Genomic DNA, 22,987 nt, shown 5'->3' on the forward strand with positions numbered 1-22,987 from the left:
TTTTTTTTTATTATCTTATTAGTTGTTTTTAGGTGTATGTTTTTTTTTTCCTGAAAATATTAGTAAGAACCTGTATGAAAAATGCTTGATGTGGGAAAGTGAGCTTGGCACAGATGTGTACACGTCTATATAGTCATGACCAAAAATACTGTCACCACTTAGAATTCACAAGTTTATTCCTTTTGTTTGCATTAGAACAACACAAAAGGTAAGGAAAAGAAGTCAAATCTAAAATTATTCCACACAGAACTCCAAAATGAGTTGGACAAAATGAATGGCACTTTTTAAAATTGTAAGGAATAAATGTGATGATCCCTTAATTTGTACTCATGCCTAAACATACAGTTAAATCCACACAAACGCACACGTACAACCACACAAGTAAAAGTATATGTTAATGGTTTGGGTTCTATTAAAAGCTTACTTTTTATTGTTTTATTCTTTAAGTTTATATTAACCTCTAACACTGTCAATATGTTTATCTTTTATTGGTGGCTTGTTTCATTTGCTTTTGTCATTAGAGGCTAATTGTCAGTGTCTGTCTGCAAAGATATAAGATGCAGTAGCATTGTTTTCATAATTAAATATTTTACTTGGACAAGTGGTTACCTGCTTGATTGTTTGCTTAGTTTTCTCCAAATGTTAAACCACATTTTCATAAACAGTGGCTCAATTTCGCAAAACTGTAACCACAAACTGAAAAGATGTAACTTACTTATCAAAACCCCACAAATATCTTGCTAAATAAAAACACAGCACTTAGCTGCTCAGGTGGCGCAGCGGTAAAGTACGCTCGCACACCAGAGTTGGGGTTTCGAATACATCGTATCGAATCTCAGCTCTGCCTTCCGACTGGGCTGGGCGGCTGCATGAACAAAGATTGGCTGTGAGAAGTAAGAAAGTCAGATCATAGGTCCTCATAACTGGTGCGACTGCGGCCCCTGCTGGCTGGCTGATGGCACCTGCACAGGGCTGAGGAATAATGCTGATGGGGTGTGACTCTCCGTACACAATGCCGATTGGTGTATGAACTCGACTCGTGTCTGTACTGACTGTACATGCTGGAGGGGGCGTATGTCAGTTGAGAGGTGTCTTCAGTCAGCGGTGAGGGGTCGAATCAGTAGAGAGGATGCAATCGGGGTGATTGGGCATGACTAGATTAGGGGGAGAAAATTGTGGGGGGGGGGGAATAGAAAATTACGAAAATAAATAAATAAAAACACAGCACTCAAAACCATGTTTCCTCTTCTCAACACTGATTCCTTATACCAAAACTATACACACAGCTATCATATGCTAATCTCGTACAGAGCATCAAATAAACACTGAACTGATACATTTAAAACACTACCATCAAAGATGTTTATTAATGTTTAGTCTTCATTTTACGGATTCAAATGGATCAAGTGTGTGGATATAAGTTTTCATTTTTCTTGTTTTGGTGAAGTGTAGGGTCCCAAAACAGCATTTACAGTACTACATGCATATACGACACAAATGTTACCTATTTTACTTATTATGTAGCAAAACCCAGTAGAATTCAGATATGTAAAGTTCCACCCCTAGCATTCATCTTCATGGATGTCAGCACATGTGTCCTTCATTGCCTGGAGTAGTGCAACATGCTCGTGGGGTCTGCGTTGGTGCAAATGCTGAAAAGAATTCCTCTACTGGATTTAGAAATGGGGAATATGGTGTAAGGTACAGCACTACAAAATATAATGTTTGCAAACCAGCTGTGGACCAGAACGTCAGGTGTAGGGTGCCTTAAATCAACACCACCTGAGCATGAAACAGGTAAATCGTGTTCCATTTAAATGCACCTTTACTAGTATGGTTGCTTCTTTACTCGGTTAATCTTTCATACTCTGACAAATGATTAAAGGATCTTTGACTTGAGTTTGCACAGGTGCAACATAAGTGAGACTAATTTGTAATCAGGGTGTTGTTTCTAGTTGACCATTTCTCTGTGTATAAAATGGGAAAAAACAAAAAGACACTAAAAGATAGGGACGTTTTGAGTGGAACAGTGGTTTGTTTTGCAGCTTGGCCTTGTGTAAACATTCTGGCCAGGTCAATCCATAAAATGGCAGTACAAACTTAGATGATTACTAAAGTCAGTCACACATGGCAAATAATTGTAGCCAATCTACCCTCTGCAGTTTTGGTGTCTGTGTGGAAGAAACTTATAAAGACACAAAGAGAAAATGCAAATCTCTTCACATCAAAGATTGAAGCTAGGGTTCACTAACACATGCTGTCATACGACTTTTACCCTACAAGCTGTAAACAAAGCAGCCTCCGAACACATTTCTGACAATGTTTGCTACCATTGTCTCACATAAGAATGCTTTCTTACTGGTTCTTTTACGACCAAAATGAAACAGAAGTAATTGTGCCTGCAGGCTAATTCGGATTTAGTCTGTGTCAAAGACAAAAAGGCAGTTCCCTCAGTTACTCAGCATTTTTTTTATGTTACTGCAAAAAGTATATTCACAATTATTCAGAACTTTACCTGCATCGCCCAGTTCTTAGATCTACATTGTAAGTCTAATATGTACTAGCCCTATTTATATGGGCAAAGAGAAGTCACCAGCTATCGATCAACCTACAGGACATAAAGAGGCCAGGACACAAAGTAAAATAACAGTATAGAAATATTCAAGGCACCAAATTAATAATTTGTTAAGGTATTCTTACCATACAAGTGTAAATGGTTTAATTTTGATGTAAATGTAAACACAACAGACTTTGTTTATATTAAAATCACAGTGTGTCATTTCTTTATTTATTAAAAAAAGATTGAATTTATTATTTGTCTTTAATTAAAGCAGAAGTGTTTATTTTTACATTGTATTAAAAAGAAAATTCCTTTTCATTTAAGCAAAACTAATAAAACATTTAAAACAATTGTTACTAAACTGTACATTGTTCAAAATGAGCAAATTCACTAAAATACATATTTACAATCAAATGTAAATAAAGAAAAAAGAACTAAACACATGCAGATCATGAGACTGTGGTATTCTTTCTGCTTAGGTGTAAGCATACTGAGTTATTTGTCAGCAGTTCAGACTGTATTGGGATTTCTGTACAATAACTGTTAGACTATCACAGTTTAAACCAATTTCTCTCCTCTGCTTAGGAAGGTTACACACTCCTGTGGAACCAAACTAAAATGATCACAGTCATCACAGGCCAAATGTGTAAAGACCCAACATACTAACTGTATTAAGAGAACCACAATAACATCACATATACAGAAATTAGAAATTAGAAATTAGAAATCCTTCAGCTTTAAAAACATACACTTAGGAAATGTTTAACACACAAGTCCGTTTCAGCCTGACTGCATGTCTTTCTAAATCACTCTGGTTGGTGTGCTTATACACTAGTTTCTGTTGGAGGGGGAAATGCAGCGGTTAAATCAGATTCCTCAGTCCGATTACCATGTTGCACAATAATCTCTTGCAGCAGCACCATGTTTGTCTCCTTCCACTGCCGGTACTTACTGGCAGTGAGGAAAGGGTCTGCCAGCACCTGATCCAGAGTCTGCAGATCTACCTCTTTAGCCTAGAGTCATCAAAATAACACAATAATACTAAATAAAATATACAAATCATGTGCAAAAATACTCAATCATAAACAGCCTGAATTGGGATAAATACACAAAATGATGTGGAAAATCATCTTTACAAGCTGCAGCTTACATATTATTGGGCAGATCAATGCAGGTTGCACCACCAATCACACAAGCTCAAAGACAAACAAGCCTGATCAACATGTTTCACTTAAAGCAGTGTCAATTATCTACCAGCCCCCTGTCACTGAATGCTCTGTGGCACTGGCATGGCGCAAAGAAGAAAGAATAGTGGCAAATGCTTTTGCACTGCACCACTCAGGAGTCATTTAAATCTAAATCTTTGAAGTAAATTAGAAAGAAAAAATTTAAATTGCCTAACAATAGAAAAGCAAGTATTGACTTATTATTAGTTTTCGTTATTTAATATAGTTTCAGGTCATATATACAATTCAGATGCAATCTGTAATTGGATACAACTAGAAAATTGGGGGGAAATGCAAGAAAATGCAAAAACAACAAGTCCATTAGTGGGAACCTCATAACCTAGCAGAATTAAAGACAATCTGCCAAGAGAAATAAACCACAACCCTGTATTTGCCAACTACAGACCCCCTAAGGTGACCCCCCCCCCCCCCCCCCCACCCCCAAAAAAATGCATGGCCACGCCTTATTAACTTGTGGAAACGAGATAATTAAGTGGTGGCCACGACTTAATAAGGCGTGGGAACGAGATCCTTTTATTTTCACAGCTTACAGAAATCATACAGAATTGGATATATGCTTTTTAAGTCGTGGCCACGATCTCATTCCCACTCCTTACTAAGTCATGGCCACGACTTAATTATCTCGTTCCCACGAGTTAATAAGGCGTGGCCACACATTATTATTTTTTTTTAGGGGATGTCACCTTAGGGGCTCCGTAGTCAACAGCTTTGGAGCAAAGTACTAATAATAATAAGCTGTGGTGTCTAAATACTTTAACTCCTTATCAATTGTATTTTTATGTATGCTTTTGTTAAAAACATACTTCAAGTTAATATTTATAAATACACAGTCAAAAGGCATTGTGTGTAATTCTGAAGTCACTATATGCCCTGAAAGTAAAAAAGAGTTAAATATTTGTTTCCCCACTGTAAGTACTTTTATAAACACTTGAATAATTGAGGTTAAATACTAACCTTTAATGTGCTGTTGAGTGTTCGAATAAAATGCAACTTTTCATTGACCGTGTGGTTTTTGCAGCGTTTAATAAATGAAGCTCTGAATTCTCGTTTTGATGAAGGCCTCCTCTCACCAGTGGGAGATAAGCTTGCTTTTTTCAGATCTTTGTACAGTTTCTCCATTTCATCAGTTTCCTCATCTTTTATAGGCAAATATAAAATAATAATTTAATTAGTAGTAACATTTAACAAGTAGAATTGCTAACACACATTAAGTGTTAAGGTTGCTAACAGGCTAACGAGCAACAAGTGTTAAGAAGCTTGAAGTGCTTTATGCAGACATCCCAACTCATTTCAGGGAGGTACCCCTGGACCCGGACCTTGACCCCGACCCCCCAAGCCCAAAAAAAAAAAAAAAGGCTAAAGAACCTCTCGCACACACCAAAGGATTATGGGTGATAGCAGAACTTTTAGGAGCTGCTAACTGAGCTACTAAGCTAACTGTTTGCGTCCCAAACACATTAATGTGTACTACATAGTGCACTAGATAGTGTGAAAGATAATAGATTTATGTTCCCTACATAGTGCACTAGATTGTATATTAGAAAAGAATTTATGTTCCTTACTTAGTGCACTAGATAGTGTACTAGATAATAGACTTATAATGCTTTAGGTAGCGTATTAGTTAACGGATTTAGGTTCCCTACATAGTGCACTAGATAGTATTTTAGATATGAATTTATGTTCCCTACGTAGTGCACTAGATAGTGAATTAGACAATTGGTTTATGTTCCCTACACAGTGCACTAGATTGTATATCAAATCACGGATTTATGTTCCCTACATAGTGCACTAGATAGTATTTTAGATATGAATTTATGTTCCCTACGTAGTGCACTAGATAGTGAATTAGACAATTGGTTTATGTTCCCTACACAGTGCACTAGATTGTATATCAGATCACGGATTTATGTTCCCTACATAGTGCACTAGATAGTGTATTAGATAACGCATTCATGTTCACTACATAATGCACTAGATAGTGTATTACATAATTAATTATGTTCCCTACATAGTGCACTAAATTGTATATCAGATAACGGATTTATGTTCCCGACATAGTGCACTAGATAGTATTTTAGATATGAATTTATGTTCCCTACGTAGTGCACTAGATAGCGAATTAGACAATTGGTTTATGTTCCCTACACAGTGCACTAGATTGTATATCAGATCACGGATTTATGTTCCCTACATAGTGCACTAGATAGTGTATTAGATAACGCATTCATGTTCACTACATAGTGCACTAGATAGTGTATTATATAATTAATTATGTTCCCTACATAGTGCACTAAATTGTATATCAGATAACGGATTTATGTTCCCTACATAGTGCACTAGATAGTATTTTAGATATGAATTTATGTTCCCTACGTAGTGCACTAGATAGTGAATTAGACAATTGGTTTATGTTCCCTACACAGTGCGTGTGTGTGTGTGTGTGTGTGTTGGGATGTCTGTTTATGTAGTGTGTATTTTTATTGATTTGACAAAAATCTTTCAGGTAAGTTTTGAAATGTCTTAAATTCATATGTAAATGATTAAATTTAAGTTCAAATATCAGTCACCAGCAGTTTAAACATGGGATTAATAGCATTTTGCTAATAACACTTGTTGCACTTGTTGCAGGGCAAGTCGTAGCCTAGTGGTTAAGGTACTGGACTAGTAACCAGAAGGTCGCTGGTTCAAGCCCCACCACTGCCAGGTTGCTCCTGCTGGGCCCTTGAGCAAGGCCCTTAACCCTCAATTGCTCAGACTGTATACTGTAACTATAATGTAAGTCGCTTTGGATAAAGGCGTCTGCTAAATGCTGAAAATGTAATGTAAATGCACTGAAAACAATTGATGCATTTGACCAGAAGAGGGCAGCAATACATCATATAGGTGTTTAAAAGTGACACTTTTTTTCTGCACTAACAAATATTAATATAACTTGGTCATGATTTATTCAAATGTATGTATTAATAAAGTTACATTTAAATAATTATTTAATAAATAGTTATTTATAAAACAAAATACCCTTTTAAATCTTAGTAGGGACTTTTTTGTGTAACACAATAATTGTTCACTGGTGGGACTGTCAAGAATAATCCAAAACTTTTAAGGCACCTTAGAAACAAAACTTTTATATTCCCTTATAATTAAAAAAAGCAAGTACTTTGTGTATTATTCGTTTTTGTTATTTAATATACTTCTAGTGCTTATACACACTTCAGATTTACACAGTGTCTTTTGACTTTGTACTAATAAATATGAAATTCTTAAATGTTCATGTTTAAGAATGACATTGGTTTAAGGGGATGTAGAAATACAGTTTAAAGCATCCTCAGACTAGTGTGCCTCACAAAATTTTACAATGTACTTATAGACTAATAATTCATAAGGTAAAAGAGCAACAATCCATTGCAAAAATCTAAACTTGACCAGTAAAAAACTAAGCAATGAACTGCACCAGAATCATCTTGATTTCACCTTGACACATGCATAAAAATCGCTAGAAGCACACAAGAATTACAACAAAACAGTGCTGGTGAAAATAATAGCCTGATAGCTTTGCGTTTCAGAGGGGGAGTGTGAAAAAATGTTTCCCCTTAAAGCTTCATTGAGCTGTCCAAAAAGGTGAAAATCAGACAGCGCTAAATCCAGACTGTAAGCTCTCTCAGTCTCTTAGACATGACCAATTACTACTACTCCCGCCCTCAGTTTCCAACAAAAACATAAAAGTGCAGAAACTTTTTGAAGATTCTTCATCTATACCTTTTATTAGGTGTGAGCATGTATAGGACAGAAGTATACTTACTGAAATTATTAGTAGGTCTATTCCCTCCTGACTGAACCAGTGTTTGCTCCCCAGGCTCCATGCTTGTCTGATTTAGATGAGCAGCAGTCTCAGTGCAGTATGAAGCTTCCTGCACTGTGCTTTTCTGACACTGACTTTTAACAGAACACACAGCGCTCTCTGCAGCAACAACAGGGCCAGCCTGCGACACAAGGTCCATCCACGACTGCCGCTTTTTTGCCACTGAGGACATGGAACTTTGGGAGGTCATAGTGCTGACGGGCGAGGATGGAGAAGCTTCACTGGGCACAGGAGATGAGTACGGAGGAGGTAAACTCCCCTGTAAAATGAAGGAGCATGAATAACGTTTAATACTGTAACTTTAATTACTGTATGGATTTAAACAATAAAACAGCTCAAATTAAGTCCAAGATAGGGAACTATGCACATAGATGGACTTACTGTTAGTCCAGTTTCTGGTGGACTGTCAGCACTCATTAAATCCTGAGTCAGCAGCTGTTCAGAGTAAGGTGGAGGGGGAGCATCAGTAGTCTCAGCCTCCTCATGGTCACTTTCTTCACTGTAGCATTCTACACAGTAATTCCATATTACAAACAGTACAATGCGAGTGTGAAACCATTACACACTTACAAAGTACAGGGGTTGGACAAAATAACTGAAACACCTGGTTTTAGACCACAATAATTTATTAGTATGGTGTAGGGCCTCCTTTTGCGGCCAATACAGCGTCAATTCGTCTTGGAAATGACATAAACAAGTCCTGCACAGTGGTCAGAGGGATTTTAAGCCATTCTTCTTGCAGGATAGTGGCCAGGTCACTACGTGATGCTGGTGGAGGAAAACGTTTCCTGACTCGCTTCTCCAAAACACCCCAAAGTGGCTCAATAATATTTAGATCTGGTGACTGTGCAGGCCATGGGAGATGTTCAACTTCACTTTCATGTTCATCAAACCAATCTTTCACCAGTCTTGCTGTGTGTATTGGTGCATTGTCATCCTGATACACGGCACTGCCATTGGATGCACATGGTCCTCCAGAATGGTTCGGTAGTCCTTGGCAGTGACGCGCCCATCTAGCACAAGTATTGGGCCAAGGGAATGCCATGATATGGCAGCCCAAACCATCACTGATCCACCCCCATGCTTCACTCTGGGCATGCAACAGTCTGGGTGGTACGCTTCTTTCAGGCTTCTCCACACCGTAACTCTCCCGGATGTGGGGAAAACAGTAAAGGTGGACTCATCAGAGAACAATACATGTTTCACATTGTCCACAGCCCAAGATTTGCGCTCCTTGCACCATTGAAACCGACGTTTGGCATTGGCACGAGTGACCAAAGGTTTGGCTATAGCAGCCCGGCCGTGTATATTGACCCTGTGGAGCTCCCGACGGACAGTTCTGGTGAAAACAGGAGAGTTGAGGTGCACATTTAATTCTGCCGTGATTTGGGCAGCCGTGGTTTTATGTTTTTTGGATACAATCCGGGTTAGCACCCGAACATCCCTTTCAGACAGCTTCCTCTTGCGTCCACAGTTAATCCTGTTGGATGTGGTTTGTCCTTCTTGGTGGTATGCTGACATTACCCTGGATACCGTGGCTCTTGATACATCACAAAGACTTGCTGTCTTGGTCACAGATGTGCCAGCAAGACGTGCACCAACAATTTGTCCTCTTTTGAACTCTGGTATGTCACCCATAATGTTGTGTGCATTGCAATATTTTGAGCAAAACTGTGCTCTTACCCTGCTAATTGAACCTTCACACTCTGCTCTTACTGGTGCAATGTGCAATTAATGAAGATTGGCCACCAGACTGGTCCAATTTAGCCATGAAACCTCCCACACTAAAATGACAGGTGTTTCAGTTATTTTGTCCAACCCCTGTAAGTACAAGTACAAAACTTACCGGCCGGTTGGCTCTCTGTGTGTTCATACTTAATTGATGCAAGACCAAGTTTATTCAGCCATCTGAAACACATAGCAGGGGCATATAAACTCTCATAAATGATGCTACATGTTATATAATGATTTTTATTCATATGCAACACAAGTAATCTTACATATTCATCTCAGCTTGGCTCTCAGCAGCAAAATAGAATATCCTGATATTTGGGTGACATGCTTTGATAGCACTGGAACAAAAACACAGAGAAAGGATTAATCTCTTGTACTACAGTATAAAACAATTACTGTATGATGTGTGGTACTTTCACTGGATGGTGTACATCAGTAGCAACACTTAGCAAATTATTCACCTTTATTAACATCAGTCTTTGTAAATAATATAAAAAATCATTGTGCAATATTAAGATTAAGCTGTATTAGAAGTAGATTCCATTAAAAGAAAAATTTATATCATTGCATTCACCTTTTTAATAGCTTTTTTTAATGCATTTTCTCCCCATTTTACTCCCGATTTAGCGCACTCAATTTTTCACTCAACTTCCGCTGCCACCAGATTGAGATACCAGATTGCATCCGAGGAGAGCACGTCGCTGTACACGCCTCTTCCGACACGTGTACAGCCCTCCTCTTCTCACCCCTGCATTCTGCACAGGCGTCTCTTACACAAATCAGGGTCCTTACACAGCGTATGAAGACCCACCCACCCACACATAGTCCGGCCCCCACCCTGCAGATACGGTGGCCAATTAGTATCTGCTGCAGGCACTGCCAATTATGCCCGCTAGATGGCGCCCAGCCGACCAGAGGCAACACCGAGTTTCGAACCGAGGAGTTCAGAAACTCGGTGCTAGTGTGAAAGCGGAATATCCCGCTGCGCCACCTGGGCACAATTGCTCTTATTTTAATGTCCTGGAAGTAACAAACGTACCACCTTTTATAGATGAATTAGAGATATTACATACTTTTTGAATGAAAAAAAAAATCAGATTTATCCTTAAATGTTCTACAGTATATAAACCTTTGAGAGAATTTGGTCATTTCTGTCTGCAATTAGGAAACCTAGTGAATAAATACTACAATGCATTATTACATGGCTGCTTGTATAATGGAACAGTCTAATAAATGACTTCTATTCTGGCTGGGAGCTTAATAGACATTACTGTCCAGTGGACAGGAGGCCTGATGGGAATTCACCTTGGGATTAAATATTTTTAATCAGTATTACATTTAGTTAAGTATGTATTTTTCTCTGAATAAGAACCTTTGCTCTGGGCAAACTTGCTTCAAGAGAAATTTACTTCGAAAGACATCACATTTATTTTGGAAGAACTTTCTGTGATTAATGTTTTTTTACTTTTGCAGCATCTTTTGCTGCATGGTATTTCTCTACCTTTTTCTATTGGGGATATTTCTAAGATGTTCCTTAGGTTAAATAAAGACTATTTGTTTTATTAATCCCCATCCTAATTGTGAGAAAGAAATGCAGCAGATTCATTTATTTGCACACAGTATATACTGCTCCAAGGACCAAGGTTCTATCCATACTTATCGGTACGTTACTTATGTATGTTTTTTTGTTTTTTTTTGGAAAGTCATTATGTTGTACGTTTTCCTGGTATCCCCATTGATTTTGGCTCTGTTGCTCACATCTAGTATGTAAATGCATTTTTCAATATGAAAATGACATTTTCCATCTGAAACAAAATCACTCACAATTTTTTCTTGCACTCCATTGCTCGGTTGATTACAAAATCAGTCAAGTTAATGAAACCCTCTGCCTTTTCAGCCTTAAAACAAAATGAACAAAAAAGAACACATTTTAGTTGAAGACATAAATGAACTGGTAATAATAATATTTATGTTTGTGTACTATGCAATCCCAGTGGGTGAACTCACCATCTGATTAGTGTACCAGAACAGCGAGTTTTTCTTTAGTACAAACCAGTACTTTCTCCACTTAATACTCAAGAATCCTTTTTGTTCATTTTTTCTAAAGAGCCAGCCTTCATGATCGGCTGGGTTGAGGTCCTTTACTGAAACCCTCCTTCTGCTCATTGTTGCATCTCCTGCTAAAGCAAATTACTTTAGACACAAAATCACATTGTTCTGCAGGTTTTGTGTACAGTAATTTACAGACCTACCTCTTTGAGTCTTTTTCTTAGGCCTGTGTCTGAGAGACACCTATAAATCATCAAAAGCAAATAAGATATATTAGAAACATTATGAGTATAGTTGCACTTGATTTTGAATTAATATGGCAAAGGTTGATTGTCCTTGACAGTTCATTACTGGGATAAGGATGGCAGTGGCTTTAGCCATACTAGTTTGTATTTATTAGATACACACAGAAACTTGGATGATTAATTTGGTGGTGTACAATGTTTTACAACACTGTTAATGTAATGTGTATCAAAGCCATTTAATTAATGCTTAGTAATTATGGTTGACTTAATTTTAATTAAATAAAAAGCTCCTGGAACATATGTGACGTCTAGAGTCAAGCTAGCTTAACATTGCACATTGCCCTTAATGTTAGAAGCTGCAGTGCCAGAAATAAGCAACAAACTCCCACGCTGGCTGAGGAGCACTGCTGGTTTGCGCACCCCCCCAGGTGGGGCGGTCTGGGTCCTTTCTGTGTGGAGTTTGCATGTTCTTTCTGTGTCTGTGTGGGTTTCCTCCTGGAGCTCTGGTTTCCTCCCACAGTCCAAAGACATGCAGGTGAGGTGAATTGGAGATACAAAATTGTCCATGACTGTGTTTGACATTAAACTTGTGAACTGATTAATCTTGTGTAACGAGTAACTAAAGTTTGTGTCATGAATGTAACCACAGTGAGTAAAACATGACGTTAAAATCCTAATAAATAAATAATAATTAATCTAGGTTAGACTTTCTAGAAACATCCTATATTGTTTTAATGACCTAGATTATTAAGCCAATTTTCATTACACTGTACCCAACAGTACACACATCTAAATCCAGGATTATTCATGATGTACCTAATGTGTTATTTTCAGTTTCCAATTGTTCAAGGGTACTAGTGAAAGTACGAGGCTTTTGCAGTTACTGCAGATTGTGTAACAGCAGTAGCAACAACAGCTACCAAGTTTTGGTTTGCCCCCGCTGTGGTTGTTACGGTGATTTATTTTCTGTAGCCCTAGTTGTTAATGACACTATTTTGAAAACGATGGTACAAGCATGTTATTGCAGTTTGGTTTATGTCCTCTGTATTTTCTCCAGTCAGTGGTCTGTATTGTTTCTTGCCCTACACATACAGCTCGCACACATACATGGATTGATCCATGGTCAAAAGAGGTATCCAAATTTAGCATGAGTAATTATGTACTGTACAGGTCTCTAGGCAGTGTAAACAACCACTAAATAAGGTATCACATATTTAAGTATCGTACCATAGGGTAGAGTGCAGTAGAAAAGTGGCATTAGTAATGTATTGATTTATAGACGGATGCACTGCAGAATGTAAAGTCCTTTATAGGCAATTGTCAAAAAGTTTGACAATTTGGCCCAAGCAGAATTTTTACTGAGGGCTGGTTCACCAATAGAACAAAACCATTTACTATTACAACGTGTTCAGCTTTTCCCTATTCTTTCTTTTTAACTTTTATCAAGCACTAAAGCATTTCAGATTTTCAGTATTAAGAAAGCAACACTGGACATAACAGAGAAACTGGTAGCATACTTACAGGGTTGTATTCACTGGCATTTGTTCGAGGTGCAAGTGAAATAGGAAAAGAAGCCTGAAACCACAATTGTAAATATATTTAATATTGATTGCTGAAACAACTTGACCACAGGGCATTCATCAAAATTATCCAAACTGAACAGCGGAATTAACATTATGTATAAAACGTGACATTTTTGAAGGGAAGTGGTGGGACATGACGTCACATCCTAGAGACTGGGTTAGTCTCAGAATTTTTGTGTTGAAAATATGGGCTGCACTAATACAGTCATGTAAAATTATGAAAAAAAATACATACTGTTACATGTAGTGGTATAAAAAAGTAATTGCCCCCTTTTATTCTGTATTAGTCACAGTGATTCAATATCATAAAAAGCCCATGATGGCACACAAAACAAATTTGATTAAAAACAGCACTACATATTTTGTAAAACATATCATGTCATATATTCAGGGGACAGTTATTCAAAACCCATACCACCATTGTGAAACAGTTATTTATTAATACATTCATACATGGTTGCACTATCTTTAGGTGAATATGAAAATATGACTTTTACATTACTGTTTTAAAGTATCCCTTTTCTCATGATGAATAAACATGAAAGTGTTTGTGCTATGCAATTCTATGCCCTTTTAACACAGTATTTTTGGAATAACATATAAAATGATGATTCATATGTAAAGAAGCACCTTAAAAACATAACCAGTATGTAAGACATGCCAGGCTGTACTAAGTAGTGCAGACGTTAAAATGTAAAAGAAGTTAAATGAAACAAGTTGTTATGCAATGTTTCCTACTTGTTTCAGTTCCTTCTTTTTTCTGTAACAGATGGTTCAAAGCAAGGGCAGTTAAGCAGTTTAGAAGATGATTAGTCATTCCTTAAAAACAAAATCTGCAGACAACCTGCACAATGCTGTTGTATGCATCACTACTGATGTCAAATTTGTACACTAATCATCTCTTGCAAAAGCCATTAGCATTCAATACAGTATTTTAATCCTAAATAACAAAGTTAGGATACCTTACTCATCCCTGATAAGGTCAGTGTCCCACCATCAACCATTTAAAATGATTTTAAAAGAATATCTGTAGGGTAAAAAATACTGCTTGTCAGGTAAGGCACTCGGTACAGCCCAATGCCTGCTTCAAGCCAAAAAGGGAAATGGAAAAAATAATGGGTGAACAGAAACTAAAAACCCTATTTAAAGAAATGCACACAAAATCTGACCATAGCAAAGACAGAAACTGCACAGAAAGAGCTAGAAAAACTGACTGGCAAAATAGGGCCAGTTGCTCGATCCACAGCATGCAGCTATTAGGTTTAGAAAAAAAGAATAAAGAGAGGCAACTGGGTACAAACTGGGAGCAGCTTTTAAAAACAAGGTAGCCACTCTACTGGCTCAACCCATGCCCATCTCGCCCATCCAGGCTGGTTTGGTTGTGATGCCTAAAAAGTGCCACAAAGCTGCTGAGCTACCTAGAGATAAGAAGTGCTGACATTTGTGCTGGCTGAAAATCAGACAAACAGTTTCACAGAGAAAAGAGCAGGTTGCCAACAGAGAAAACCATAAATAAATAGAAGAACCTCTACCTGGAGCAAATTAATGTTCAATGAGGCACAGAGACTTGGTTCTAGGAACCAACACAATGAGTCATCTACACCTCCATGCCCCCTGCTGGCCATAATGGCATGGCTGCTGGGTGTGATTCTGCAATCTACGCCCCCCACCAGTTTCTGTGGCAGGTGAGCCCATTACAGGTTTGCTGAACAACACCCTAAAATAGACAACAAAACAAAGCAAAGGGCAAGACCCAATCTTGGGTGGGAATAGCTAAAGAAAGGATAATTTTGTAGTGGCCCATTCAAAAGTCCTTACTTAAACCCTATTGAGATCCTGTGCCATGACCAACGCAATACTGCAAGAATATTATTCACTGCACTTTTACTGATGACCCACTCAGTTCAAATAAATATGTCAGTCAATTGTCTGAAATTAGGAATTAAGAACAGAACCAACTCAGACGTAAATAAAAATAACTTTAATAAATTAATTTAATTTGAGTAATTAAAATTATATCTACAGAAAGTTACATTTACATTTACATTTACATTTTCAGCATTTAGCAGACGCTTTTATCCAAAGCGACTTACACAATGAGCAATTGAGGGTTAAGGGCCTTGCTCAGGGACCCAACAGTGGCAACTTGGTGGTGGCGGGGCTTGAACCGGCAACCTTCTGTTTACTAGTCCAGTACCTTAACCACTGAGCTATCACTGACCCAAGTTAACAGATATAAAGGTAGGTAGTGTAAGCATTTCACAATATTTTAAGAATTACTGATACTGGTATTTAATTAGTTATATAGCCAAAATATGTGGACACCTGACCATGAGCTTGTTGGAAAACCCATTTTAAAAACAAATGGTATGAAAACAGAGAAATTTCTGTGATCTTTCCAGCTTTAAAACAGCCACTCTTCTGAGAAGGCTTTTCACAAGACTCTGAAGTATGTCTGGGAATTTGTGCCAATTCAGTCAAAAGAGCATGTGTATGGCTGAGCACTAATGCTGATGTGAGGTCAGGGCTCTGTACAGGCTACTGGAGTTTCTTTAAACTAAGCTTTTCTTTATGTCTTTATAGACCTTGCTTTGCGCACAGGTGTACAACTCATGCTGGAACAGGAAAGGGTCTTCTGTAAACTGTAGCATGCAAAGTTGAAAGCATATAAAGAAAAATCAGCTTAATACATAAAGTTTACTCAAGTTCAACACTAACAAGATGATAAGGTTCATTCTTTTTTTAAGGAGTTGTTCAAGTTCTATCAGATTTAGGTCAGGGCTTGAAGTTGGCCAATGAAAATCGTCACCATTTTGTTCTTTAGCCTAAGCATTATTTTTGCTTATTGGTGTGTTTAGGATTGTTGACATACCAAAAGATGAATCATCTGACCATCATTAGCTTCTAACTAATGTCTCTCTAAAGGGCTGCATGTTTTCATCAATAATTTGGGTGTACTTGGCAGCATTTATTCTCCCTACTGTCCAGACTAAAATGCCCCAAACAAACAAAACAACACCCCCACTATATAAGCTTGCTACCACCATGCTTTACAGTAGCTATGATGTAATTTGGTTGGTGTGCTCTGTTTGTTTTGAGCATAGTACTCAAGAGTTTTGTCTCATATGGCCATAAACCTTGTTGCTATATATATTTTTATGCTTGTTTATTTTTACCTGCAAAATTTACCTAAAGTATAGATTTTTATTAAAAGAGGCTTCTTTTAATTGCCACCCTGTTATACAAGGACATGCTTGTGGACCGCAGTTTACACTGGCACAGATTGACCCATCTCAGCAATTAAGACCTGTAAGTCTTTATGGCTATTGCTATTGTCCCATTGGTAGCTTCTCTGTTTAATATCATCCTGGCCTAGTCCCTTAGTTTGGAGGGATGGCCTGATCTACACAAGGTGTTGCCCTACACATTCTACCCTCTAATAATGATTGAGCATGTTTATAATGATACGTCTAATCACCTACCCACTTATCCAATGTGACAAAACTTGTGTAAATGTGTATAAAAGTGTCATTTATTACACTGGATTTTCTATATGAAGTAAGTATGGTTTTTTTTTACAAATAAATGTACACTGCTATTTTTTTAAAATAAAAACTTAAATTAAGGTTCAGTGCAAATATTTACTGATCTATACAACATAATACAGTAAAACATGGCAGGTAGATCTAAACTTTTCTTAAGTCTCTATCTGCAGTAAAGCCTCTAACATACCTGTTACTGAAGGATCACTTGAACAGGTGAAAGGTAAAAGGCGAAAGGTCTGCTGTTTTACCTCGATCAAACATTTTCCTTTAACGGCAAACTAACAAAAGCAATCTCTGTGCTAATTTCTGAAAACTACTTCTCCTTCTGTATTACGCAAACATGCAACACATCCAAATCATTCTTCCGGTCCTTACTCAGAGCTTTATAGCCACAAAGAAACCCGACCAGCTATCATGGGCACATCTTACTCTGAATTACATGCTAGTGTGATGCACTTCTATACTACTAATGCATGCTATCTAGTATGATAGTGTTGAGGTTTGTACAGAGCCACAAAAGGATGTTCTACTTTAGCTCTAAATCCTATTTCAGCAGTAAGTGTGTGTGCTGATAAAAAGAGGAACTTTGAATGTTCTGTGTGTGTGTGTGTGTGTGTGGTGTAAGCCCCGGCTGACAAAAAGAGGAAATGTAAAAATTCAGTTCTCGTGTGTGTTTGTGTGCATATTTAAGGGCGGCTCATTTTTAAATATTATGCTACTAATTTGCAGCAGTAGGCATGTTTTACAACAGGCTGGATACACATTTATCTAAAACTCACAGCATGGTAATCACAGTTGACTGGTATATGTTTATAGATGAAATACAAAAGACACTGGCAGGGGCATATGTGTGGGAAACGGGAGGCTGCAGGTAGAACGAGTTAGAATTAGAATAGGAGAATAAAATGAATGAAAAGTATGACGAGCATCTAGTGACAAAGATACTGACAAAGATCCTGGGACTAATGTGCTAGCCCAGATCTTGAGCTCTAATCTCAACAGTGCAATAAAACGTGCCTGAAAGAGGCGGGGATTGATGGGGTTTCTCAATGCTGCTGCAATTGCGGCCTCTGCTGGCTGGTTAAAGACTCATGCATGAGAGAGATGGCTCATGGATCAGCAACTCACGACTTTCTGTGAGACTTGGGTGGTTGGTGAGGGGGTATGTGATAGTCTTAGCCACTACACGGTCATCACAGGGGTGTGCAACAGCAGAGGAACAAACAACTGGGAATTGGAAACAAAAAGACTGGGAGGAAAGGGAAAAATGCTAAATAATATATAATAATACATGCAATGGATTTTTATATAGCAGCTTTGACTATTAAACCAGAACACAATCAAGCTTTATTAAGACTAGAAAAAATGAAATGTATACACACATTTGTACATTTTGTATGTAACGACACAAAAAAATGCTGTGAATGGCCACTGCATGGCGCTCTAGAACTTCATTCAGCAAACACTATTCCTGAGGTTTGTCATGTCTAGTGAGGTAGGGCTTAATGAATGAAGTAGTGTCTAATGTGCAATTCTTTTACAAATCTGTAAGCTTATCTGTGGTCTGAAGGATATGTAGACAAAACTGTTAACATGCACACACACGGTTACTGAGATATTTGCTGATGATCAGATGTGGGATAGCCTGGCGTAGTAACACAGTCATAAGTTCAAGACTTTCTCTGATTAACTTTAGTTGTTATTTAAATAAATTACCTCAAAATGAGTCCATATCACTAAAATTAATCAATATAAAAACCAACCTTGTACCTAAATACAAAAATGGTAAATAACAATATTTAAGATGCCCAGGTGGCTCAGCGGTATATTCCGCTAGCACACCAGCACCGAGTTTCTGAACTCCTCGGTTCGAAACTCGGTGTTGCCACCAATCGGTTGGGTGCCATCTGGCGGGCATAATTGACAGTGCCTGCAGCAGATACTAATTGACAACCGTATCTGCAGGGTGGGGGCCGGACTATGTGTGGGTGGGTGGGTGGGTGGGTCTTCATACACTGTGTAAGGACCCTGATTGGCGGAAGAGACTGTACACGGAGGGCTGTACACATGTCGGAAGAGGCGTGTACAATGACGTGCTCTCCTTGGATGCAATCTGGTATCTCTCAGCAGCGGAAGACAAAATTGAGTGTGCTAAATCGGTGGAAAATGGGGTAAATGCATACAAAAAAAATCGGATTGAAACTGTCTAAGTCACTTATAACAGCCAGCTCTACATTACATGATTTTAAATAGCTTATCACTAATCATATAGCTTACAGGTCACAGCTAGTTAAGGCTGACAAACTAACAAAATTCTAGGCACCTCATTTTCCACTAACTGTTAAGATACTGGATGGAATCTAATTCAAACGGTGACAGTACCATTAAGCTTAACTAGTATGCACTTTAAAGCAAAGTATTTAAAAAAAAACATTTATTTAATTAATAAAATTGATATTGATATTTAGATATCACCATGATTAGTTAACTTTAAAAACCACATTTTTATGGTCAGTAAGTGTTTAAATGATGCACACGAGACAAGCTTTACTTTTGTTTCCTGTACTGCACTACCAGATTTCATGGGAAAGTAGATTAGTCACACCACTGTTGACCAAATCTCTCATCATGGTACATGGAAAGGATTGTCATGGCACTTAACTAAATATTCCCCCTGGGCCAGCCATGCTGGGCCAAGATACTGAGGCCATTCTTGCCCCCTGCTTAGTGTGTGCCAGAGGCTGAACTAGAGATTCTATCAGGCCCTACTGAAGCAGTGCATAATGCAGTAGCCCACAGGAAATGACCTCAACTTTCTATAAGCCATTCTCTGTGTAATAAAGATGTTGGCTGACATTGTGAAATTTTGGCATGTAACTTATTGTGTTTGCTCAAATGTAGCAAATCTAACTAGATTAATAACATTTAGAGACTCAACAGCATTTGCATTTCACTTACCTAAACAAAAACATTAATGTGCATACTGATGACTAATAGATAATTTACAACAAGTAGATAAAAGGACTGCTAAACAATAATGTGTATCTGTATAGACTCAAAAACAGTTTTCAGAGTTTGACATATGATTTCCTATGACAAGTGGGCAGATGTGGAAGAGAGGGAACCATGGGAAAGAAATTCAAGGGTCTCAACTTTTCATGTCACACAGGGAATTTGAAACCAACACCTGCTCATGCTCTTTAAATGCTCTCTGTGTTGTCAATCCAACAGTCTTTTGCATAGAATCTCTGCACAGGAATTTTGGTGCACTTTTACAGTGACCATTAGGTTCTTTTTTACCTCCCTTATGAAGGCCTTTCATAAAGTGCAACAACAAAGGTTAAATACTCTTGTGTATAAATCTCTATAAATTACTCTGTCAGTATGGGCAATTAAGATTGTTGTGTAAAATGGCAACTTTATTAATTCAAAATTAAATCAACAACAAAATGAATTGTGCTTAAAATCAAGTGGTTTGAATACATACATACATACACATACAGGCCAGCAGCTTCAGGTCATTTTCATGTCAACTATGAAAAAATGTGACCTTAGTGATTTTGACCATGGCATGATGATTGGTACCAGACACGCTGGTTTGAGTATTTGGAAATCTGCAAATCCCTGAAACAGCCTCTAGTGATTCTCAACATGGTGCAATAAAAAAAAAACACATCCAGTGAGTGGCAGTTCTGTGGACTGGCAGGTCAATAAAGCATATCCAGACAGAGCTGGTAGCAAGACTACAGTAACTTAGATAACAACTGTGTACAATGGTGGTGAGTGGAATAGCATCTCAAAATGCACAACACATTAAGAAGAAAACTACAATAAGAAGAAAACTGCATCAGTTTTATTTAGCTAAGAATGGAAAGTTAATGGCTGCAGTGTGCACAGTCTATTAAAAACTGGACAGTTGAACAGTCAAGAGAGTCAACCATCCAGTCTGGAGGACATTGTGTTTTGAGGTATTAGACTGGAATTTAGTACTAAACTTTTGAGATGTGGAAGAACATAACAATCCCAGCCAAAGTGCACCTACAAAATCTGGGTGCGCTTATGCTATAGGAATCAGGAATGACAGGTCCATCCCATAAAGTGCAACAGCAACATTCATATAAACAAACCGTATAAACATGAAATGCACCTGACCTAACCTGTCAGCCTAGTATATAAAACCTACTACTTACCGCTTGAGAGAAGGACCAGGATCGCATCGCTGTGGTGTTGTACCTAAAAAATACACACCAGAGACATTTATGTAGACGTATATCCAAGGCGACACAATTGCGATAGAGTACAATTCAAACGATTAAGCGGTAATGGTCAGAGGCCCAACAGTGGCAACAAGGTGTTTTGGGGCTTAAACTGGCAACCTTCTAATCACTAGTCCATTGCCTTAACTGCTGAGTGAGAGTGTAATGCCCTGCAATTGATTGCCACACTGTCCAGGCTGTATGCACCCTGTATTTCCATGAAGACACTGGACCCTTCTGCCACCATGACTGCTATAAAGCAGTTATTTATTTATTTTATTAGAATTTTGACGTCATGTTTTACACACTTTGGTTACATTCATGACAGGACAAGTATGAACTGGTTACATAAGATTTATTCTTTTAAGTTTAATTCCAAACACAGTTATGAACAATTTTGTATCTCCAATTCACCTCACTTGCATGTCTTTGGACTGTGGGAGAAAACTAGAGCTCCCAAAGGAAACCCAAGCAGACACATGGAAAACAAGCAAACTCTACACAGAAAGGATTTGGACCGCTCCACCTGGGAAAAGAACCTAGGATATTCTTGCTGTGAGACAACAGTGCTACCCAAAGAGCCACCATGCCGCCCCCAAAGCAGTTATTAAAGATAAATGAATGATTTAATTAGGTGACCAAATGTGCAGGCTTAAACACTTACATGCTAGTACATACCATTGTAATCTAAAGTATAAACACTCCTGTTGAAATGACATTTCATATTATATTAGATATATTCATTGTAACAGAACTGTGGTATCTGGGTTTTAACAACCCTTCGGCAAATGTTAGAGCTTGCATACGCATTTTGTAGCCAGTTAGGTGTCATTCTGGTCTTATTTTAGCATTTTTCTCTTTATTCTATATACTTGTCACTCGTCTTCCTGTTTGTGTTTCACTGTGTGATGTTATTGCACTTCTGCTTGCTGCTAATCAGCACCCAAACCATCCATCGTAACCAAAACTATGCATTCCACACATTCAACCCCATCAGTCTGGCCTGAAGTCACTCAAGAGTGCAGCTCTAGTGCATAACATAACAAAAACAAGCATGCTGTCTGGGGAGTGTTAGCATACTAAACTTCTAATTTAAATTTTTTTTAATGCTTTATTATTCTTAGATTTTGTTTCAATTTGGTGTGATTGTATTTGGCTGTTATTGTGGAAATGGTTGTTTAGGTGTACAGAGTTTGGCAATAATACAATCAAGGTGGTTATTTGCATTTAAGTAACTGATTTAAATTTTACTTGACTGTAAATATCCTGATGTGGACATGCTTGTGGACTGTGTTTGAAAAGTGATGTACAATAGCCACTCACCTGTTGGAGATCCAGTTAGGATCCTGTCGTAAAACAAAGACAAATGATAACTCAATACTAGTCTAAACTACAATATAGATGTTTTTACCATAAAATCACCCCTTAACTTAGAAAATTTCTATTTCTATTTATCTAGAGATATTTTGGAACAACATATTATAACATGCAACCAAATCAGAAGGTGGGGCATATGTCTTAAGGTTGATGTCACTAAATGATCAACATCCATTAAACCATTATTACACAATGAAGGCGTCCTATAATCTGTAGCTTTCTACCATAAGTTTAAGCTAAGTATCACCAGTACCAATGCTTAATATGTTTGGCTTCACTTACATAAATACGTGAGAATAAACTAATGTAAATTAAAACTTTAATACTAAAATCTTACCTAATATACCTGTAACAGTACAAGTAGGCGTTAGCTGTTTAATGCAGGCAATTGACGGGAACTCCCTGAAGCTGGTTGGTTCTACTTATTTAGTTTTTATATATTCTGAGACCTTTGAATAATATTGTGTAATAGATTGCTGAAAGGTAATTATGTAAATTCAGCCTTTGATACTAAGAACAGACCTGTTATGTT

The 22,987-nt window shown here is 37.8% G+C and overlaps 1 protein-coding gene across 4 annotated transcripts in view; it reads right to left on the reverse strand.

Moving 5' to 3' along the window:
* Positions 1-2,783: 2,783 nt before the first annotated feature.
* LOC134325233 (connector enhancer of kinase suppressor of ras 3-like) overlaps positions 2,784-22,987 on the reverse strand; it is a 72,897-nt gene continuing 52,693 nt past the window's right edge. The window contains exons 14-25 of one of the 4 annotated variants that reach the window (XM_063007353.1): positions 22,402-22,424; positions 21,013-21,055; positions 13,216-13,269; positions 11,653-11,692; positions 11,408-11,577; positions 11,225-11,298; positions 9,667-9,738; positions 9,513-9,574; positions 8,048-8,175; positions 7,607-7,925; positions 4,762-4,943; positions 2,784-3,573 (exon numbers count right to left, since the gene is read on the reverse strand). In XM_063007353.1, coding sequence (XP_062863423.1) covers positions 3,385-3,573; positions 4,762-4,943; positions 7,607-7,925; positions 8,048-8,175; positions 9,513-9,574; positions 9,667-9,738; positions 11,225-11,298; positions 11,408-11,577; positions 11,653-11,692; positions 13,216-13,269; positions 21,013-21,055; positions 22,402-22,424 — 1,356 coding nt within the window. In that variant the 3' untranslated portion in view covers positions 2,784-3,384. Of the gene's footprint in view, positions 3,574-4,761; positions 4,944-7,606; positions 7,926-8,047; positions 8,176-9,512; positions 9,575-9,666; positions 9,739-11,224; positions 11,299-11,407; positions 11,578-11,652; positions 11,693-13,215; positions 13,270-21,012; positions 21,056-22,401; positions 22,425-22,987 lie in introns of those variants that run through there. The other 3 variants (XM_063007356.1, XM_063007354.1, XR_010014270.1) reach the window with 3 other exon arrangements.

Source organism: Trichomycterus rosablanca, chromosome 13, assembly GCF_030014385.1.
Source record: "Trichomycterus rosablanca isolate fTriRos1 chromosome 13, fTriRos1.hap1, whole genome shotgun sequence".
Taxonomy (NCBI): Eukaryota; Metazoa; Chordata; class Actinopteri; order Siluriformes; family Trichomycteridae; genus Trichomycterus; species Trichomycterus rosablanca.